Here is a 19,936-nt window from a genome sequence, read left to right on the forward strand (position 1 = left end):
GAGATTTTAACCTGTGCTATGTGAAATAAGCATCTGATAATGATAGAGAAAGTGTTTTCCTGTACCTGATTTGTTCTTGCTCTCAATATCGAAGCCAGTGATCGGGCTGTTGCCATCAAAACCCATAGTCCAACGCAAGGCAATGGTCCTGTCCTTCACTTCTCTGATCTCCACCTCTGGGGGGTCCGGGGGCTCTTTAAGGCACAAAGTTGAAAAGCATATTAGCACTTCACTCAAACCGCCATTATCTACAAACTGAGTAAGTTCTGTTTCTCTCTTCTTGGAGCAGTTTGTGAAGGTGCATCTGTACCTTGTACTGTGAGCTGTATGATTCCTCTGTCTTCACCAAAGGAGTTGATGGCATGGCAGGAGAAGAAGCCGGAGTCCTCCCTCACTGTGGGCATGATCTGATGGAAGTAGAGGGATGAGAGGAGATGATGGTAATATTCAGGTAACTGTCCTCTGGTCCATTAGTGATATTGATGAAAGAAAATGTTAATATTGTTAATATTTGATATCTTTATTTTTGGGATTTTCCTGAAACATCCATTAGACGACTGATTCACTGCCTTTTTTTTGGCTTGAATGTAGCAGTGACCCGCATTTCAGGTTATGACCTTACTGTAGACAGACGATGCGAGCGGTTCATCTAAAGAGGAAGAGGTTTTTTTTTCAGATGATTTCATTAGGCTGATTTTTAGAGGACCAAAGAAGTGAAAATATTTCAGAAAAGCTCTTTCTTAAATATCTTTTATTATCTGATTCAGCTTGACTCCCACTGGGGAGAAATCCTGACCACTAGGTTGGGAAACACTGATTTAGACTAACAGGAAATTCTTTGTCTCACATATATTAAAAAACCCAGCAATCCAATCTGTGGCGCCAACTCAAATTCTACCCCTCTGAGTTTCACAAGCTCCTACCTGCAGGGTGGAGATGACTTCATCGCCCACCTCCTTGACAGAAACCACGTAGCGGCTGGTCTCAGGGTTGATGATGCGTTCCTCCTTCTCCCATCGCACCATGATGGGCTTCTCACCGTGTGCCGTGCAGCTCATCTTCTTCTCCTCACCCTGCGTGGCCAGCGTGGTGTTGGGGTAGGACGTGATCATGGCTGGGACTGGTTTAAAAATGAGGTGAGGAGAAAGAGAAGAGGATGTCTTTTTAGATTTATTTCACAGCTGTGTTGTTCAAAGAAACAGCACAACCAAAGGACCAAGTCAACAATGTCTGTTCAAGATAGTGTTCAATACAAATAAATACATATATAAATACATAAACAATATTAAAACACAATCATAGGAATAAATAGGCAACATATAAATAAACCCATGAATTGCAAAAACTCATTATAATGAAATGTTATTTCATCATTCTGCCTTCAATGAAGACAGTTTTTATTTTATTCCATCATATTTTTTTTTTTTTCAAAATGATCCTTTTTTTCTAAAGGTATTTGAAAACTATTATTTGAATATTTAGTATCTTAGTATTTATTTTAATAATGACATTTTCACTGGGACACTGTCCTTAATGTCATTTGTCATCATAGTGGAGTTTTCACCAGTCACTGCCCCCTCACCTTTCAGCCAATCATGTGTCTTCAACCTCTTTTAGCAAGCCCAACAAATGCTACGCTCCCACCAGCTACAGCAACAACAACACCTCAGTAATTCTGACTCAACCAGCTACAGGCTGTAAGTACACATAGTGTTATCGGCAGCAGCTAACGTCAGCTGGTTAATCAGGGATACTTACCATGGCGTGTTTAATTCAAAAGACATTATTACTGCTAACAGCAGCTAGCTAGTTAGCTAGCTAGTTAATTGTTGACACTGCTGAGAAAGGCAGAGGGCATATGACTGATTGAAAGGTCAGGGGCAATGAGTGATGACAACTCCTCTGACATGAAAATAATAGGTAGTAAGTCAGAAGTAATACGTTTTTATGTTTTTTATGTTTATAATAATCATAATGTCATATTTATTTATTAAACATTGAACACTTTGGGGCTCCAGCAGTGTTGTTTTATTGTTTCGTGAACAATCAAAAATCAGTGGTGGTTTGAGGCATTTTAATCACATGATGTGTCATTTAACAGTGCACCAAGTTTCCTGCTAAGGAGAAGCAGTTTACCGAACCATAATCCAAAAACACTTATTATGTGTCACTTGTAAAATTTATATGTAAATATTTTCACATGTTTAATGGGAATAAAAAGGAGTAAAACCTGCTTAAATTAGACACAATTAGTATTATGAGCATTGTCAATAAAGTGTCACTGACTGTTGTGCTTCCCTTTAAAGTTGTGTTGAGAGCAAAAAGCAGCTTCGGTGTGTATCTTGTATCTGAGTGTCCTAAGTGGTACAGTTATGCTCTAACAACACTCTGAAGACACCACACTAAACACACACTAACTATATACATGCCTCATTACACCCACAGCAGAGTGTACAACAACCCTCTGCTCCCAGATGCTCTCATACACTCAGACCCACATACACACACGCTCGCCCATGTACACGAATCTGTGCTTGCTCTTGTTTTCTGTCTTTTGCACACACACACACACACACACACACACACACACACACACACACACACACAGGCACACACAGGCACACACAGGCACACAAAGCGTGACTCCAGTGATGTGATGGGAAGTGTCAGGCAAGAGGTTGCAAACATTTAAGCCTCATCTCTTATTCACTCTGCAGCCATTTGGGGCTCGGCTGTGGAAAAGAACGCTGATTTATTTTGCATGACAAGTATGAATTTTTTGTGAGACACATTTGGATAAGTGAGGGGAAAAAATACCTGCTCAGACTTTATGTAAACGTTATCGTTTTAGAGCACAGCTACTTTCATTTTGCCATGTAAGTGGCTCAGAGGTGGCACAGGACGATGTTGTTGACACACTGGCAGAGTGGGATACTGCGCTAGGTGACAAAAAGCGAGGATGGTGAGAAGATTGAGACAGCTCCACCCATGAGGTGTGTAGAGGCTGTCTGTACTGTAAACATTAAAGACATTTCAACATCCAGGATGTGGAGGGGAGACACATTAAAGCTACAGGAATAGCTTTTTTTTAGAGTTGCCATGTGTTTAATATATCACAGCTCAGATACTGTTTTTTGATAAGCTGATACAATGGTCTGATCATGATCTGCTGCAATAATCTCAAAAATATTATTAGCAATTATGGTTGGTGATAAAGTTTTTAAGAGGAAAATATTTGCTCCAAGAAAATAAAATTAATGTTCATGATGTTTTGTTTTGAAAAAAAATGACACCTCAAAAGAATAAGTCTGAGCAGCTGCTGCGGTAGAAATGTGAACTAACTGGAATTGACCAATCATCTGAGGTTCGGGGTGTGTGTGTCTGTGTGTCTGTGTGTGTCTGTGTGTGTGAGTGAGGTGGGAGATTGAAGGGGGTTCTTTTTATCTCACAGCCAATCAGAGCAGTGGCTCTTCCTGACTGTGCTGCTACACCCAAAACCAGCTCTTTAGTTGGGAGAACTACAGAAAAAAAAAATCTTCATTTATTGATTGAAACACAAAATAACCATTTGATGTTTCTAGGCTTAAGATATAAAATATATATTAGAAAAGACATCCAGATTTGAGAACAACAATACACTGAAGGTCACAAAAAAATCAGACAAGAGAAGCAGTGTTGATAAATGTTAATGTTTTTGAGGCCAGAGTGATGCATATAAAAAATAATCTGAAGCTCCAAAAACAGTCACAAGCAACATTTTCAGAAATTGTCTGACACTGTTTTGATGAAGCAGGTTTTCCAGCAGGCTGCTGCAGGAAATATTAATTCACTGCTTTAATGCTGTTTGTTTCTTTTCCTGAATCCAAAAATGTTACATGGGAAATCGATTTTCAGATTATTTTACTTTTATTTTAATAAAAGTAGCTCTGCTGTTAACATATTGCAAACAGGAAAATGAATGTATCTTTACAACAAACATCTTGATATGAGGTTTATGTCTACGAAGGCAGAGACACAAAAGCAAACAAATACCCAGTAGTGGGAGTGTCTATGCAGCATGAGGCAGGCTCAGAGCTGAGGCGCATGCAATTTGTATGTGTGTGTGTGTGTCTGAGTGTGTTTGTACATGCATCAGCTTGTGCCTGTGTATATGCATGTGTGTACAAGTGTGTGTGTGTGTGTGTGTTTGTGTTTGTGTGTGTGTGCGTGCAGCCCAGCTGAGCCAGCCCTGAGGCGAACTTTGTGGCCCCGTAATTGTTGTATTGATGTATTTCTTTAATATTGAGTGGAATTATGGGAACAAGACAACAGGGAGGAGTAAAGAGAGAGAGAGAATAAAAAAGGGTAAGAAGAAAAAGAAAGGAACCTTAAACACAACAAACCAGAGCAGACACACACAGTTTAATCTTAAATCTAGTCCTACGTTGAGTCACTTTGTCACTTACAAGCATCTCTTTGTTTATTTGTCCAGTTGGATCTCACTGTTTTATTAATACCCTGCTGTATGCACATGTAAATATCTGCAAAGACTGGGAGGGACATTAGACACAATGATGTGCTCCAGTGAAGCGTAAATAGATGACTAAACAGAGCTCACTGTCCTTCAAACACGTACAAGAAAAACACTCGTCCACTGCTTCTCTTTAGGAACCAATGAGATGTGATGTGTTCATGAGGAAGAGGGGATGATGATGATGATGATGGGGAACTGTGCAGATGCCAGTGTGTTGCAGTCCCAAACATGTCTGTTTTTCATCCTAAGATTATTCTTAGAGACCTAGAGCTGTGTCTGTAGCTTACATCAGAGTAACGAGAAAATAAAATGTCAACACTGCAGCTTTTGTAGAACCAGGGAATAATAGTAGAGTGTGTTTTTCTGCACAGTACAGTGTGTTTTATATGTGGAGGTGAGGAGAGCCCTGTTCCTCCACAGCAACCCAGAGGGCAGTGATGATACGTTTAAGCCTGCAGGGGATTGTGGGGGATAGGCTGGCTGCTGATAGGCTACTCCCGTGAGACAAAAGCCCCCCCCCCCCCCCCCATCCCACCCTCCTTCTCCCAGGCTCCCTTTCACCTGGCCAGGTTACCATGCCAACCAGCATCGGACAGTCTCTCCTCTCCTCTCCCCACCTCACCTCCCCCCTCTCTCTCCTCCTTCCTCTCTCTCTTCAGGCTCTACTCTTAGAAAAAGGGCCATTTCTAGTAGCCAGGAATAGAACATGGACCTGCCATTGATTTTCACAGGAGTATGATGATGATTACACAATCACACCCTGAATGTCGCAATGCAGGGCCAAAAAAAAAAAAAGAAAATATTTCTAATGTATGGTGTTAGTAAGTGACATGGAAAACAGAATTAGCCAAATGGACGAGTCAGGAGAATAATATCAACACATCATTTCAGCAGAGTGGTTACCTCAGTGTGGGGCTGTTCACCTGTGATCACAGACAGAACGCAGCATCTCACACGTTCAATGAAACGTGACAGGTGATGAAAACGCATCCCATTCATTTCAGTGTCATTTGAGCCGGATTAATTGTTATTAGTAAAAAAAAAAAGGCTGAAACATCAAGTTCTATGTTTTGCATCTTTTGCAAAAGGAAAATTATATTATCATTCAATCTACTAAAAGATGCAAGTTCCTGCTTTTAGGTTGTCTTAGATTTGATTCATTGAGTTGGTGGTGACATTTTTGATTTCTCTAGAGGGCACTATTTTCTTGATTGACTGATTAGTCAAAGCAACTGTCCAACTGTCAGGGTCTGTATCTTAGCTGAGGTTGTTGTTGCTCATTAAATACAATACATTTTTATTAAATGTTGAAAATCTGTAATGTAACTTTTCCAGCGTGCTATCGTCCCCTCTAAAGATTAAGTAGCTTCAGTGTTGAGAACACTGAGACACTAGTCTACATTTCACCCCTCACTGTCACTGGATGCCTGGCAGGCCAGTGCAAGCCATAGGGCGCCCCGGCTCAACGGGGCCACGAGGGCCAGACAATAGAAGACGAGCTGAGATGTGCATAGCTCCCTGCCCCGGAGGCGCACTGTAAATGGGCGCTGTGGAAGAGACGGTCTGGATGGGGGGAGGGAAGAGCGCTGTGTGGTAATCACACAAAGATGACTGGTTCACTGGCTGCCTGCAATGTACTGAAATAATTCCCTTAGCTGCACAATTGGCTTGGACATGGAGCATGATACCAAATGAATGCCTGCAGACTGGGTGGTGCAGCGGTGGGAGGGAGGGGAGGGTTGGATTGCAGATGAGTAAATAAGATAAAAGAAATAGAGATCAGAGGAAGAGGGGACTTTCTTATGGTTGCCTGCTCAGTGACCACAAGACCATTTACCACTTCTCTTCAGTGAAGCATCATTATGTGCTCTGCCCTCATCACTGTGTCTGCTGACATTATGATGTCTAATAGGCTTGATTGGTCTTAATTGGACCTGATAAACATTGAGTGGCTGTTGACTGACTCTGATAGCATCCTCTGTGGACTGGTAATGAATTGACTGAATAGTATCTGTTTTGGAGGTAGGCATGCTTGACTGGAAATTGTATAAAAATCATTTGTTTAAGCTGCCTCCTGCAGCTGGTGTCAAGACAACACAGAAACTACTACTCCTCTTATAAACAAGCTTTTATGAAAAAATAATAAATGCATAGATGCACACATGCAGCTATGTACAACAACTTAATCCTGGTGCAGTCAGTGCAGGTGATTTTTACGGTGCAGTGTGCAGTGTGCAGTGTTCATGCAGGATGATACATGGTGTATTATGACGAGACATTAGCCTATGCACAGACACTCATAACAATGAAAGTGCCAAGCTAGGACATCACAGTAGCTGCAATTCATTTTCCGGGGAGTCCACCACAATAGCCTGGCAGAGTGGGTTCTATCTAAACCACTGCATTAGCAGCCCGGCCCATTAGTCTTTTGTAATGGCTGCACTGTGCTGCACTACATCTGTGCCTTTACATTATGTCTTTGCATTATGCCTGCAGCCCTTTGTGTGCAGATGTCTGTCCCTGTGTGTGCTCATGAACTTGTTTCATCACCTGTATCACATATATGACCTGACAGCATCATCACCACACATGTGCTTATACACTGTACAGAGTCTCTGTTTGAATCTATAGATTTTTGTTTATTGATGCATCAAGCTTCACTTGGACAGCCAATAATACACAGCGAAGATCATGCTATCCATCACGTGAGTGCTTCAGCATGCGTCAGCTTGTGTGCCCCCTAATTGGCTCCTAAGCCTCTTAAGTAGCTGCCACTGTACAAGTGGTGTAGGCTGGCCTGGATAAACAACATAAAAACGGCACAGAGTGTACAGAACATCACAGTGTCCGACATTACTGAGTATTACAGCCTCGAACGTTATAGCGGACTGCACAGGCTCAATGCTGTACCCATTAAGCACAAGGAGAGACTTAAGGGGTTAATGAGCTCATTGTCTGCACGCTGACACACACTCACAGACACACACAAGCATGCACACAGGGGAGATAAGATGAGGTATGGTTCCCCTGGCGCCCAGGGAAATTGGGGTTACTACAGAGAAGGGACACAAATCAGGACAGCACAACTATCACAACAACAGCCTGACACTTCAGGAGCAGAGCATGTCCCTGAGGGACACACACACACACACACACACACACACACACACACTAGCCTGACACACATAAAAAGATGATCAATAATCAGACCTTGCAGTGTGTCACGTTATCAATGATTAATAACATAAAGTCTGTGACACCAGTGTGTCTCAAAATTACAGTTCAGATGCAGTTGGCTCCACTCAGTGACTCCACTGAGGGAGGAGACTGTGCGTCTTTATTTCCATGTAGTGTATGACAAAAAAGCTGTGGGTCATTGTAAATAATTCTTTATGGTGTCTCTCAAAAAGGTGCACAAACCACACTGACATGATATATCATAAAACATGCAGTAAGGATGAAACTAATAATTATTTTCATAATCAATAACTGCTTCTCTACTTGTTCTCTGATGTATCACTGCAGCCGTCAATGGGACTTGTAATTCAACAATGAAATACTGTTTCTGAGGCTTCACTCGCCTGTAATACTGTCTATACACTGCAGCGCTCCTATAATTTTATGAGAAATCTGAAATCCTGCAGATCATATGATATTTATAGTGTATATGATATTGACTCAAAAAGGGGAAAAACAACATAAAGAATGGAGGATTTACATTTTTATGTAAATAAATGGACAAAATGTCATCAAGAAGTGAAAACTACAGACGCCAAGATAAAAATATTTTTTTATCACGTTATCTCAAGGTAACAAGATATTATAAAGATTTTTTTATTTTTTGTTTTCTTGAGGTAACAGGATAATATCTCGAGATGACAAAAAATCGTCTTCTCCTGTTTTCTCGAGATAACAAACTTAACAAAAATTTGTTTTCTCCTCATAATATGTCATTATCTCGAGATAATGGGATAAAAAAATGTTTGTGAGTGTGGCCTTCCTCGGCGTTCGTAAAAAACATGTTGTTTTAGTTCATGGCGCATATTTTTAGCAACTATTAAATCATGGAAAAGTTCAGTGGTAGCATCCTAAAGCGAATATACAAAAATATTTCAAGGGGATATTTTCAAAGATATTTAATTGTGACTCACACTTGAATTAAATAGGGGACTGTACTGAGAGTTGGTGCGTCTGTGTCTGTGCGCATGTTTGTCTATGAGGGACCATGGTAGGCTGGAGTCAGACAGGAGGGGTCATGTAGCCTGTTTGGCTGTGGCTGGCAGACAGTGAGACGCTCGGCAGGGAGCACTCTGCTCTGGCTTGATAAGAGCCACAAGGGCAAAAGCCTCATCTAGCAGCAACTGATCAAAATGAGCACCCAGCCACAGTAGAGATCACACACACACACACACACACACACACACACTGATCCACAACAGAAGTGTGTCTTTGAGGAATTCGGACATACATTATTTGTGACATGGTTGTTTGTGCTATAGAAGAAGTATGTGGACCTCCTCCCTGCTTTTAGCAGCTCTCTTTTTGAGAAGCTATGGTGAATTAAATCATGTATTAGACTCTCATGGTTTGTTAAGTGCTCTTTCAACCTGAAGAGGGCAGTGTTCCTGTTGAAAAAAGTGAAATATTATCATCACTGAAATGCCCAAATACTACATGAATTTAAAAGTCTCAACAGAAGAAAGTGTTTCATTTCTGTTCTCCCATATGTAATTATCTTGTTTGTATGGATATATCTCAATAATATTACGAGTCATCTGTAGGTTATGATATCTCATCAGTTAAAGCTGAAAAAAGTGAATCTATAGCTGTTGTGCATGTTGACTAGCTCCATTGCTTTGATGTTGTGACGTGCTGCATACAGCTCAACATATACAGTTTACATTGGACAGGCATGAAGGGATGTGAATACAGTGAGAGAGGGTTTTATGACATATAAAAATGGCTGCATCTCTTGCAAACATAAAGCTAAGATAAGCTGTCCGCTGTCTTAGAGAAACCCTGCAGTATAGGAAAGAGAGGACTAAAGAAAACAGAAAGACAGGCACAGGGAGGAGGGGAACAGACATGGATAACCCATTCCTCTTTCAATCCCCTTTTCCTCCATCCCTCAGCCCTCTTTTCCACATGGCAGCTCCTGCCTGCATGCAGAATTCAGGACTTAATGGAGGGGAGCTAAGTCCTTGGCCACACAGCGGATAAATGCTGTACTTTCTCCAAGAGATACGGTGGCGATGGCTGTGCCCGTTGCTTTCGTGGGATCCACTCAGGCAGAAAGCACAGAGCGAGCACCATGACGGCATCTTGCTTCTTTCCTGACTGTCACAGACAAAGCCAACTCCAGTTCAACTCACTTAACCCCTGTGCTTTAGTGTTAATGTTTCACTTTAATGTCACCAGCAGCACTGAGCATAACCCCAAATACAGAGAAAATCTGAAGATGACAATACTCAGATGCATGTTTTAAATTTACCTTCTTTGGTTTAGAAAGGTGCTGTTCTCCCATCAGACTTACTTTTGACATTAAGATACATGGACTTGCTGACATCAGCTCCCACGTCGTTGCTGACTCTACACAGGTAGAAGCCACTGTCTTCTTCCAGCACATGCTTAATGAGCAGAGAGCCATTGACCAGCACCTCGATCCGAAAGCCTGAGTTGAGGGCGATGGGTTTGAATTGAGGGACCCCGGCACCTGTCACAGAGCAGAGAGTGAGTGTTTATAAAGTCTAAGACTAATATACAGAGACACATACAATGACTCATTCATTTTTCATTCTCATAGAAATACTTAGAGCTAAGTTAGCTCTAATCCAATCACTGAAAGTCAAACCCTGCTGGTGTACCACTTTTCTATGACCTCATGAGACATGCAGATGCACCTGAAACAAATCAGCTCTTAAAGCTATAAGCTATGTTAGAAGACATAGCAACAGCAATAGAAGCAATAGAAGGCCATATCATGTTGGCATACCTCTGCTCAAGGAGTCCACAAGCAATTTAGCAATTATAAGATCCTCAATCAGCGCTACTGGACTCTAAGCAGAATGGGGGGGTTAAACAAGGAGATAACACTTTATGTTGGTGGTCTTATAAAGAGGTTGGAGCAAGGGAACCCATGGTGTGTGACTGTGACAAGGTTAAAGATTATTGGGGAAAAATGATGGTTTAATGTGTCTCTGTGCAATCTACAGATGAGTGGCTACAACAGCCTGTGGTGTGGCTGGCTGTGCTAACAGGAACAGAGTCGTTGTGAACAATATAACAACTTCATATGCTGGAGCTCCAGTTACTGTACGGACGAGCCGTGTTCAGGATGCCAGGACCTGTTTCTGCACACATGGAGCTCACTGTTGGACTGCATCAACAACAGAATGTGACTTGTCTTGGCAATTTAATACAACAGCTTTGACATAAGTTCTACCTTCATGAAGTTTAACAATGTTGAGCTTTGAAAATGTGTAAATGCAGTTATGTTTATTACTGGGGTCATAGTAATAAGTGGTGTTTTAATGGATTTCATTATATTGATTGGTTTTTCTATTCACATACACAAGGGGAGGATATTAGAGACACCTCTTAGGATAATGTAGTGGAGTACAACACCACCACTAAGTATGACCTCAATACTAAAGCATATAACTGAATTGACACTTCTTTGACTGTAGAAAAATCATCATAAAGGTCGACTTTATGGCAGAACATTTGTACTGGGTTACATTAGTTCGTACAGATGTACCTACTAAAATTATGCATATACCATCTTGGTTTCATTTATTTAGGTTAAATGTAGTCACCACATACATTTTGAAATGAATGAATAAATGTATTAATTCATTTTGTATTGTTTGCCGCTGAACTTGTTTGAATTTCAGTTTAACTTTAGTCTTTGTAAACTAATTGTTCAAAGGCTGCATGAATCTTCTCATACCATTGAATGTGATGAGATGCCCTGTCCTAAGAAAAATGTTATAATGAAAAACCTGGTCAGCATATGAACCTCAGTTACACCTCAGAAAGAATAAGCAATATCATAACTGACAAGACTGAGAGCGATGGACACTTGTGTCAACAACAATCCTTTATTTTCCGACTTTTTTGCGACTATTTTGCGACTATTTTGCGACTGTGTTCAGCCAGAGTGAGATAAATAAAGTAGAATAAAAAGCTCTTCCTTGAACCACTGCTGTTTCTCATCTCACAGAGCTTGTTTGGATTTTTTATGCATGCGACCTCAAGGCTGTGGACACTGTGTTTGTTGTGTTGGCATTCAGAAAAAAAACAACCTCATCTACCGCAGAGAATAAGTTTGCTGTAGGACAAAAAAATCTTAACATACAATTCAGCATGATTGTTGAAAGAGAGGAGAGGAAAGTTATCCAGTTAAAAGTCTCTGAAACACCTTCACTCAACCTGGGAGGAACAGCTGTGTGTTACCACAGTATCTAACATGTGTCTAACAATGTGTGGCTATAATAATGAGATTAACTCTGGTTCGATTATCAAGCCCAGTCTCATTATTGAATAGCATCTTGTGTGACCGTGTGTGTGTGTGTGTGTGTGTGACGCAGTGTGTTTACCTTTAGAGTACTCCCACTGGATGGTGGGGACAGGATAGCCCTCTGCTGAGCAGTTTAGTATCACTGCCTTTCCATAGATGCCATCCTGGTCCTTGGGCTGCACCACAAATTTGGGAGGAACTGCAAGACAAGTAGCCATTAAAGTCATGGGTCACATTACTGTCACCTGGGTTAAAAATCAAGTCAAAATCAAGGATATTCCCTTAAAGATAATAACTGGGTGAACTACTTCTGGTCATTTGTCAATCTAATACTTATAATGACCAATATTTGATCTGTCATCAGAATTTGAACTTTTGTCTCTGTAAAACTGTTACATCTCCTCATCACCTCCATCCCACCTCCCTCATTCGCCTCCCCCTCCTCACCTCGGACGATGAGCTGGCTCTGGTGCTCCACGGCCGCAGCCTGGTTGCGTGCGATGCAGGTGTAGTTGCCGTTGTGCATCAGGGTGAGATTGGAGATGCGAAGGGAGCTGGTAAAGTCTATGTTGTCTATGGTGACACCGAGGCTGGCTGGGATTGGCCGACCATCCTTCTGCCAGGTGATGAAGACAGGCTGGTCGCCGGACATGACCACGCAGGGGATGAAGACTCGCTGACCGATGGAAAACCGAGGGAACTCAAATGGGTGGATGGTAGGTGGGACTGTGGAGGAGACATGCAAATTAATGGGTTACATACCTATAATGTAAGCTGTTGTTTCTCCAAACAACAGGTTTATGACCTCAGCCCCAGAGACACCTCAGCCATGAATCTGTCATGGCTGACGTACTTTATAAAGCAATCCCAGGGCGATGCATTAGTCACATTTCTCTCTTTATCACCTTCTCCTCATTATGCTGTGATTTTGCAGGAATGAGAGAAATATTTTATCACTTCTCCCCATGTAGAGCAGCTGAATTCTCTCTCAAACAACATGCATATAACATTCTCCCTCACTCTCCCCTGCTCTCTGGGGATACTGTAGCCATCGTGAGAACCAGATGCTTTGGAAAATTAATGATTTAAAATAACATTGGAATAAGCTGCACTTCAGCGCTTATTTAATTCACAACAAAATAGGGATAATAGGCTCCTGGGGATTCCCTCTCGGCAGCGGTGGAATGCTAAGCAGCTGAGAGGCAAATTAGCTGAGGCGGAATGGCGGCATAGCTTTGTCTACGCTGTGTGATTTCCCTCTTGCACACTCGTTAGCACGTCAAGACCCGCCAGAGAGAGCGAGAGAGAGGTGGTGGTGTTGGGTGGGGGGGGGTTGCCCAACCGACATTTCAAATTATGCAGCGTCATTGAAGAAAGAGAGCCATCTGAGGTTATCATCATCTGGCTCAGCTCGGTGCCACTGCATATTCAGATGAGCTCCAGATAAGCAGGCCAGGATGATGGAGATGGTGCTCTGCTATCAGTATTGTGTAGTGATATACAAATATCCCCTTGCATATCAGTGTTTTCTGCTACAAGGAAAAGGTGATGTTTTAATGTGTCTTTTCAATGTGATGTGCAGCATGTACACCAAACGGAAAAGACACACCAGGGTCAGCACGCAGACTGATGAAGTGATTCTGTCTTAGTAAGCACAGACACAGGGAGTCATGATGGACTACCCTGAATGTACTCAACAAATACTTGGGTATAATATAGTGTGTCATACCCTATCTCTAATAAATGGCCTAAGCTGCTTAGTTGACACTTGAGATTGGTAATAATCATGATGGAGCACCCGAGATTACACACAGCTACAGCAACTACAGCAACTAAATCTCGCTATTTTTCTGAATGTGAGGCCCAGGCTTATTATCAGCCGGTTACTGTAACTGAAGACAGATCAGACTGAGGTTCGTACCTTTCACAGTAACGTAGACGCTCTGGTGTGTGGAGAGCTGAGGCTGCACCAGCACATTGCACGTGTACTCTCCTTCATCCACGTCCTTCTGCACGTCAAACAGCTTTAGGGTGCCGTTGTTCTCGAAGGCCCGCTGCCGGTGGTTGTACGGCAGCAAATTGGAATCCTTGTACCACTTGATGGAGTAGTATGGGTAGCCAATGACACGGCAGTGGATGTACATGTCCCGCCCAGCGATGGCAGTGAGGTTTTTCATTGGTCTGATGCTGGCAGGCCCTTGAAGGACACATTGGAGAGACAACTCTCTTAAAATGATTTTGAGGCAGGGGGGTGGTATAAAAGACAGCTGTGCTGTGTTGCGTGTGTTTTTAAGACACCACAGAGTTTACATGCCTTAATTCATTCTGATAGTAACAAACAGAAACATTACCAGGGTTTATTTAGGAGTGTCAGACTGCCTGATTAAGTGTCCTTGTAATCACTTGTCAAACTGTCTAGGCAACTCAAAAAAAGGAAATCAGACCACTCAGCCCGTCTGCGTTTTGTTTTCCTTCATATCAAATGTGCTCTTTGCATTGTCAGAATCAGGGACTCGCGTGCCCTCCTGTCTGCTCCCACCTCCTCGGTGCAGGCTGTGATTGCCTCTGACCAGCATTATAGTGGACCATTCCTTTTCTCCACTCATGAAGCTATTATCAAAACCATTACTTATGCTGCTGGCTTTCGCTACACTTGTGGAAAAACCAACAGAATAACCAATAGGCTTCCATAGCTCAGTGTCTATCAGGGAAATGGACTATTAGGCTTCTCTTTAAAGCATTGCAGAAGACAGTTTAACTAGGCTCTGTAGTGTACTTTGAGCACAAGCATATCCTGGGTTGCTACTCTCTTTAGCACGATTAAGGAGCCAACGATGTGAGAAACAGTCATTACACTTTCTCTGCAATGGCACCTGTGGAGATTTATCTTCATTGCTTGGCTGCATTCGGCATTCATGGACCCTCGCTTAAGGGCTAGAGGATCGCCCTATTTAGCCTCACAACATGCAAGAATGAACACAATCAAATTAAACCAATCAGTGTACAGAAAGTAGCCCTCCCTCTCTGCAACAGAGCAATACTAATGGCCGTGCAGCATGCACAGAAAGCTTGAGTGCCCCAGTATTACTGCTACACGACAACAGCAATCCAGCCAACCGTGTCTCTGCGGAGAGCAGATCGCACTACAGTCATACGCTGGAGCTAACAGTAAGTCACCCTGATGGTGTCCCAATATAAAGCTATCAGCAGGTGTTGGGTAGGAAGCGGGGCATGAGAAAAGTTAATGCTGACACCAGTGACTAATGGAGGGAGGAGCCACTACAGGAGGCTGCAGAGGACCCTGCCCTATTCTGAGCAAGAGGAAACAGACAAGAGCTGCATCACCGAGTTTCTAAATGTGAAAGAGAGAAATTAACAACACATCTGATGTTTACAAATTCAAATGTCTTGACAAACTTAGTCAGGCGTTCTTTCGACATCTGCACATCCACACAGCCAATTAAAAACGTACCAAAGCAGAATAAATCAAGACATGTTGATGTGTATATGTGATGGTGTGCTGGAAGAGTTGATCTGACAAGCACCTCTTACGTTTATTCGCGCCTGGTAGGAAACTGTCCCGGCTGAGTTGTTGCAGATGCAGCGGTACACCCCTCCGTCGGGCACCTGGGTCTGGCTGATGTTCAGATGGCTGACCACGTGGCCTTCAGCGTTGGTGTAATGGGAGATGCGGTGGCGGCTGTCTCGTACCACAGGCTCGTCATCCAGAGTCCATGTTACCCGTGGCTCCGGAGTGCCCTTCACCGTGCATGACAGCGACACAAACTCGTTGATGTTGTAGACCTTCTCGCTGAACGAAGCCAGAATCTTGGGGGTGCCATCTGGACAGGGGAAGCAGATTTACATGGTAATGTACATTTTATTATTCTACCCTCTTTGCTCTCATTATAGATAATTACAAAAACATATCTGAAGCCTTTTTATAAAGAAAAATCCTTTAATAATCCAGATTGATTTGCCTTTTCACTGCAATACATGCTCGTCTGTGGTATGAAAAGCAGAATCAGAGTATAAAGAAGATTAATACAGCTCCTTTTTCTGGCTCCACAACATCATTGATTATCAATATTCTCCTTATATCAGTGTGGTCATGGGAGGCAGACACTGCAGCAACCTCAGCCCATGTAACAGCATGCATGCCTCTTTCAGAAAATCTAATAAAATGGGCTGGGCCTCGGCTGTACTGCAGCACTCAATACCACACGTACAGCCTGGAAGAGAGCATGAACATACACACATGCAGTTTTTCACATGTGCACACACACACCAAAGAGAGGATACATGCCAATCCATATAAAAATGCTTTATCATTCCAACACCCATGTATCTCCTCTTTGCACACTCTGAATTCTGACCTTCCAGTATGACTTGAACGAAGTCCTGGGCCGACATCTTGCCATGTCTGGCAAAACACTGATAGGCTCCTCCATCGCTCTTGGCCATACCAGCCATGACCAGGTTCTCCCTGTTCTGGCCTGTCATGCGGACGCTGTTACTGGGGTAGATGAGCTCTCCGTTGCGGTACCAGGACAGCTGATACTCCTCGGAGCCGGTTACGCTGCAGGACAGTGACACCTGGCTTCCCACGCTGCCCTTCACCTTCCGTGGACTCACTACGACCTTCAGGGGCTCTGTAGGAGAGATCAGTGGCTGCTTTTAACAGAAGATCAAAGTGTTTGGTCTTATTTGCTTAAGTAGTAGAACCATCGTAATTTTATTGCCAGTAAAACCTGTAGCACCTCAAAAATCTGAGGCAGCATCTATAGCTTCCTCGTTTTGAGGCTTCACACCACTGATACAAATCAACCCCAATGACCCATGGGTACTGACCTTTTACCTGCAGCCTGCCAACCACCTCAGCGTTGCCATAGCCATTCCACACCTCACACACATACGTTCCTGTGTCGCTGGGCTGGGCTCTCTCTATCAGCAGGCCTGTCACACTCTGTCTGAAGCGTGTGTCGGGCTCCAGCGGCCGGTTGTCCTTCAGCCAGCGGTATTTGGGTGCAGGGTGACCGGAGGCCTTACAGGGCAACTCCACTCGATGAGATGCCATCACCTCACGACGCTCGAAGCTGTCCAGGATGTGGGGCGCTGAGTTGGTGGGGTCTGCAGGAGGGGGAGGATTCGGGAATATTTTACAGAGGTTTAAGTTATTTTTGTTGTCTGATCATGTAAAAACAGGGAGTTTAAACTGGGCTGATTGTGTAGAAATGAATGTTTGAATGTCTCTCCTTTCTGGCTCAAGGCTGATATGTTTACAGAATTTATTCTGTGTGTCCAATGTTTCATGGTTATCAGTGATACATCCTTTTCAAAAGATTTAAAATTGTTATTTTGAACAAAATCTTTACTGGGTGGGTTATCCCAAAGAAATGTGTTGCATAAACAACATACACAGATGCTTCATTTTAAGGAACACTCCAGAAATTTCATGTCCAGATCCAGAAAGTTTGAGAGACACTGGATCCTACATCTCCCATAATGCAACTCCTTAGCCTCTTTTGTGAAACACTCACCGCCTTGTAAATTCCTTTCCAAACGCTCAGTCTAAGTTCAGAACCACAAAAGACAGTAACCAAATGTTTTCAGAGGTTGAGAAAAACTCCTAATGACAAGGAAACCGAGCTTCATGAGGAAAATTGGTGGAGTGTCCCTTTAAATGGTTAAAGGTTGGGGGGGGGGGGTTCTGATGACCTTTATCACATGTCAGCCTCTCTTTAATTCATGTGTTTTTCTTGTCACTCTGTTCTATCCACATTGTCTTGATCTTTTTTACCAGCTTGAATTTATTTCCTTATGGTTCTCTGTCACTTTGCACACAACAGTTTTGAAACTAACTAAAATCAACAGTCCAACAAAAAAAACTGAATGAAACACAAAGGAAGCAAAGCAAATAGCAAATAACCCTCCTAAACCTCTCACCTGAAACAATGAGGCGGGCACTATTGCTTTGCCGGGTCTCTCCTGTGTACCGATGGCGTGTCATACACCTGTAGTTGTACAGCCCGTCTTCCATTTGCACATCCAGGATATACAGGGCTCCCGTGGATGTGATGAGAAACCGAGACACTGGAAACAAACAGATAAATAAAACATATTAAGTTACTGCACATTACTGATGTATGTTCCAGTACATGCCTTAATGAAACAATAAAACCAACATTATAAAAATGACGGCTCTCTCTAATGGCTTGAGGACCAATTAGCACCAGATATGTCACCTTTATGTGACCTGTAAGTACTGGATATTGCCTCTGGTCAGTCAGTATAATGTTGAACATGTTGGAAAAGCTATTTGTATTTTGTGAACACAAAACACACGTCTCCTCAGAGCGTCTGCTGCCTGCAGAAAACCCTCTCAGTGCTGAAACCTTCATTTCCTCCTCATTCACTGATCCCCACTCAGATCAGCGATCTGTTTTACAAACAGAAAGTGTAGTGTGAATTTTCACTTTTGTAAAGCAGAATTATCACAACTATACACATTCTGAAGACAAAAAAACACTGTCTGAAACACTGTGTGTGACACCTGAAAGGAACAAACAAAGGATAAATATTCTCTGGATTTCATCACAGGAGATGGCAAGCGTTTTATATCAAATAATATCCTACAGTTAGAAGCTGTGGAGAAGAAAACGTAGTGTATGTGTATGTGTCTGTGTGTGTGTCTGTGTGTGTGTGTGTGTATGTGTGTGTTCATCTTTATGCACCAGAATCTCTACCTTACACATTCAAAAAGAAGAAAATACAGCAAATCCAATATTGAAGTCTCTTAGCAAATATTTGCAAGTCAAGTGAGGTACGCAGTGCTGTGTGATTGTAGTCACCAAACATCTGCTGCAGCCCATTTAGCTCAGCACAGCTCTGAGGCGCTGTGACAAGGCTGTGTGTTGTGTAGCAGTGTAACACAGCTCGTTATCATGTAGCTCATCGCTCTCCTCTCTCTCTCTCTTTCTCTCTCGGGGGAACTCTCTCTCTCTCTTTCTCTGTTTCAGTTTCTCTCTCCTTCTCCACTCCAGACTAAAGCGCAGGGAGCCAGGGATCACAGAGCACTTTGATAAGGCATGGCTGCGCAGGTCGGCTGTGCTAATATCATGCTAATGTCATGCTAATTTGTGTGAACACACAGAAGTAGAGAGAGGCAGTCAGTGTTTATGAGGAGTGATGTGCGCTGTAGCTGGTGGCTGCTCGGGTATTTCATGTCACTGGTGTTGGAGAAGCCTATCTGAGATGGGGATCAAATGGGGACATGGTGCAGTGGGGGATTCTGGCAATATTGGGAGAGATATCATAATGCAGACTTTATGGGCTGTTGCATTACGCTCATTTAGTCCTGCCATGACAGTTTAACACAGATTAATACTGTTTGCACAGGTCTGTGCACAGCGCATACTGAAATAATAGAAAGAGGCTTAACATGCAGCCTGTGATCTTCACATTTGTCCACATCTCACATCTACATTTATGTTTTAAACATCCCAAGAAATCTGATTGGCCACTTTAGAGACAAACAGTGGCAGACAGTGGATAGACTTCCAACATATTTACAGATTACAGTCATGGTGCAATAAGAAAGGAATGAGTGAGCGAATAGAGAGAAAACGGGGGGAGAAAACAGAGAAGAAGATGGAGGAATACACAGAGGAGGTTATTGAGGATGCTATTGTGAGCAAGTGTTGACCTAGTTAGAAATGAGAGACCATGGATTTGATATCCTGAAGGGGTTTTTTCAGCTTGTGGTCGAGATGCTCTCATGTGTGACAGACAACCAGGGGAGGTAACACACATCCATACGTGCGTGTCTGTAGTCCTTAATCACTCAACAAAGAGACAAGACACAAAATATTATCAAATTTGCTGGTTGCACTGAAGGGAACGAT

The 19,936-nt window shown here is 42.7% G+C and overlaps 1 protein-coding gene across 9 annotated transcripts in view; it reads right to left on the reverse strand.

The window, feature by feature from the left end:
• dscama (Down syndrome cell adhesion molecule a) overlaps positions 1-19,936 on the reverse strand; it is a 114,706-nt gene that overhangs the window by 15,833 nt on the left and 78,937 nt on the right. For 8 of the 9 annotated variants that reach the window (XM_071460491.1, XM_071460489.1, XM_071460487.1 and 5 more), the window contains 11 exons: positions 17,979-18,125; positions 16,884-17,162; positions 16,409-16,684; positions 15,578-15,874; positions 13,954-14,229; positions 12,480-12,758; positions 12,112-12,231; positions 10,047-10,226; positions 924-1,120; positions 311-407; positions 66-194 (listed from right to left, as the gene is read on the reverse strand). In XM_071460491.1, the coding sequence (XP_071316592.1) occupies positions 66-194; positions 311-407; positions 924-1,120; positions 10,047-10,226; positions 12,112-12,231; positions 12,480-12,758; positions 13,954-14,229; positions 15,578-15,874; positions 16,409-16,684; positions 16,884-17,162; positions 17,979-18,125 (2,277 nt within the window). Of the gene's footprint in view, positions 1-65; positions 195-310; positions 408-923; positions 1,121-10,046; positions 10,227-12,111; positions 12,232-12,479; positions 12,759-13,953; positions 14,230-15,577; positions 15,875-16,408; positions 16,685-16,883; positions 17,163-17,978; positions 18,126-19,936 lie in introns of those variants that run through there. The other variant, XM_071460493.1, reaches the window with a different exon arrangement.

Source organism: Trachinotus anak, unplaced genomic scaffold (assembly GCF_046630095.1).
Source record: "Trachinotus anak isolate AG129_WGS33_773 ecotype Australia unplaced genomic scaffold, CSIRO_AGI_Tana_v1 ptg000024l, whole genome shotgun sequence".
NCBI lineage: Eukaryota > Metazoa > Chordata > Actinopteri > Carangiformes > Carangidae > Trachinotus > Trachinotus anak.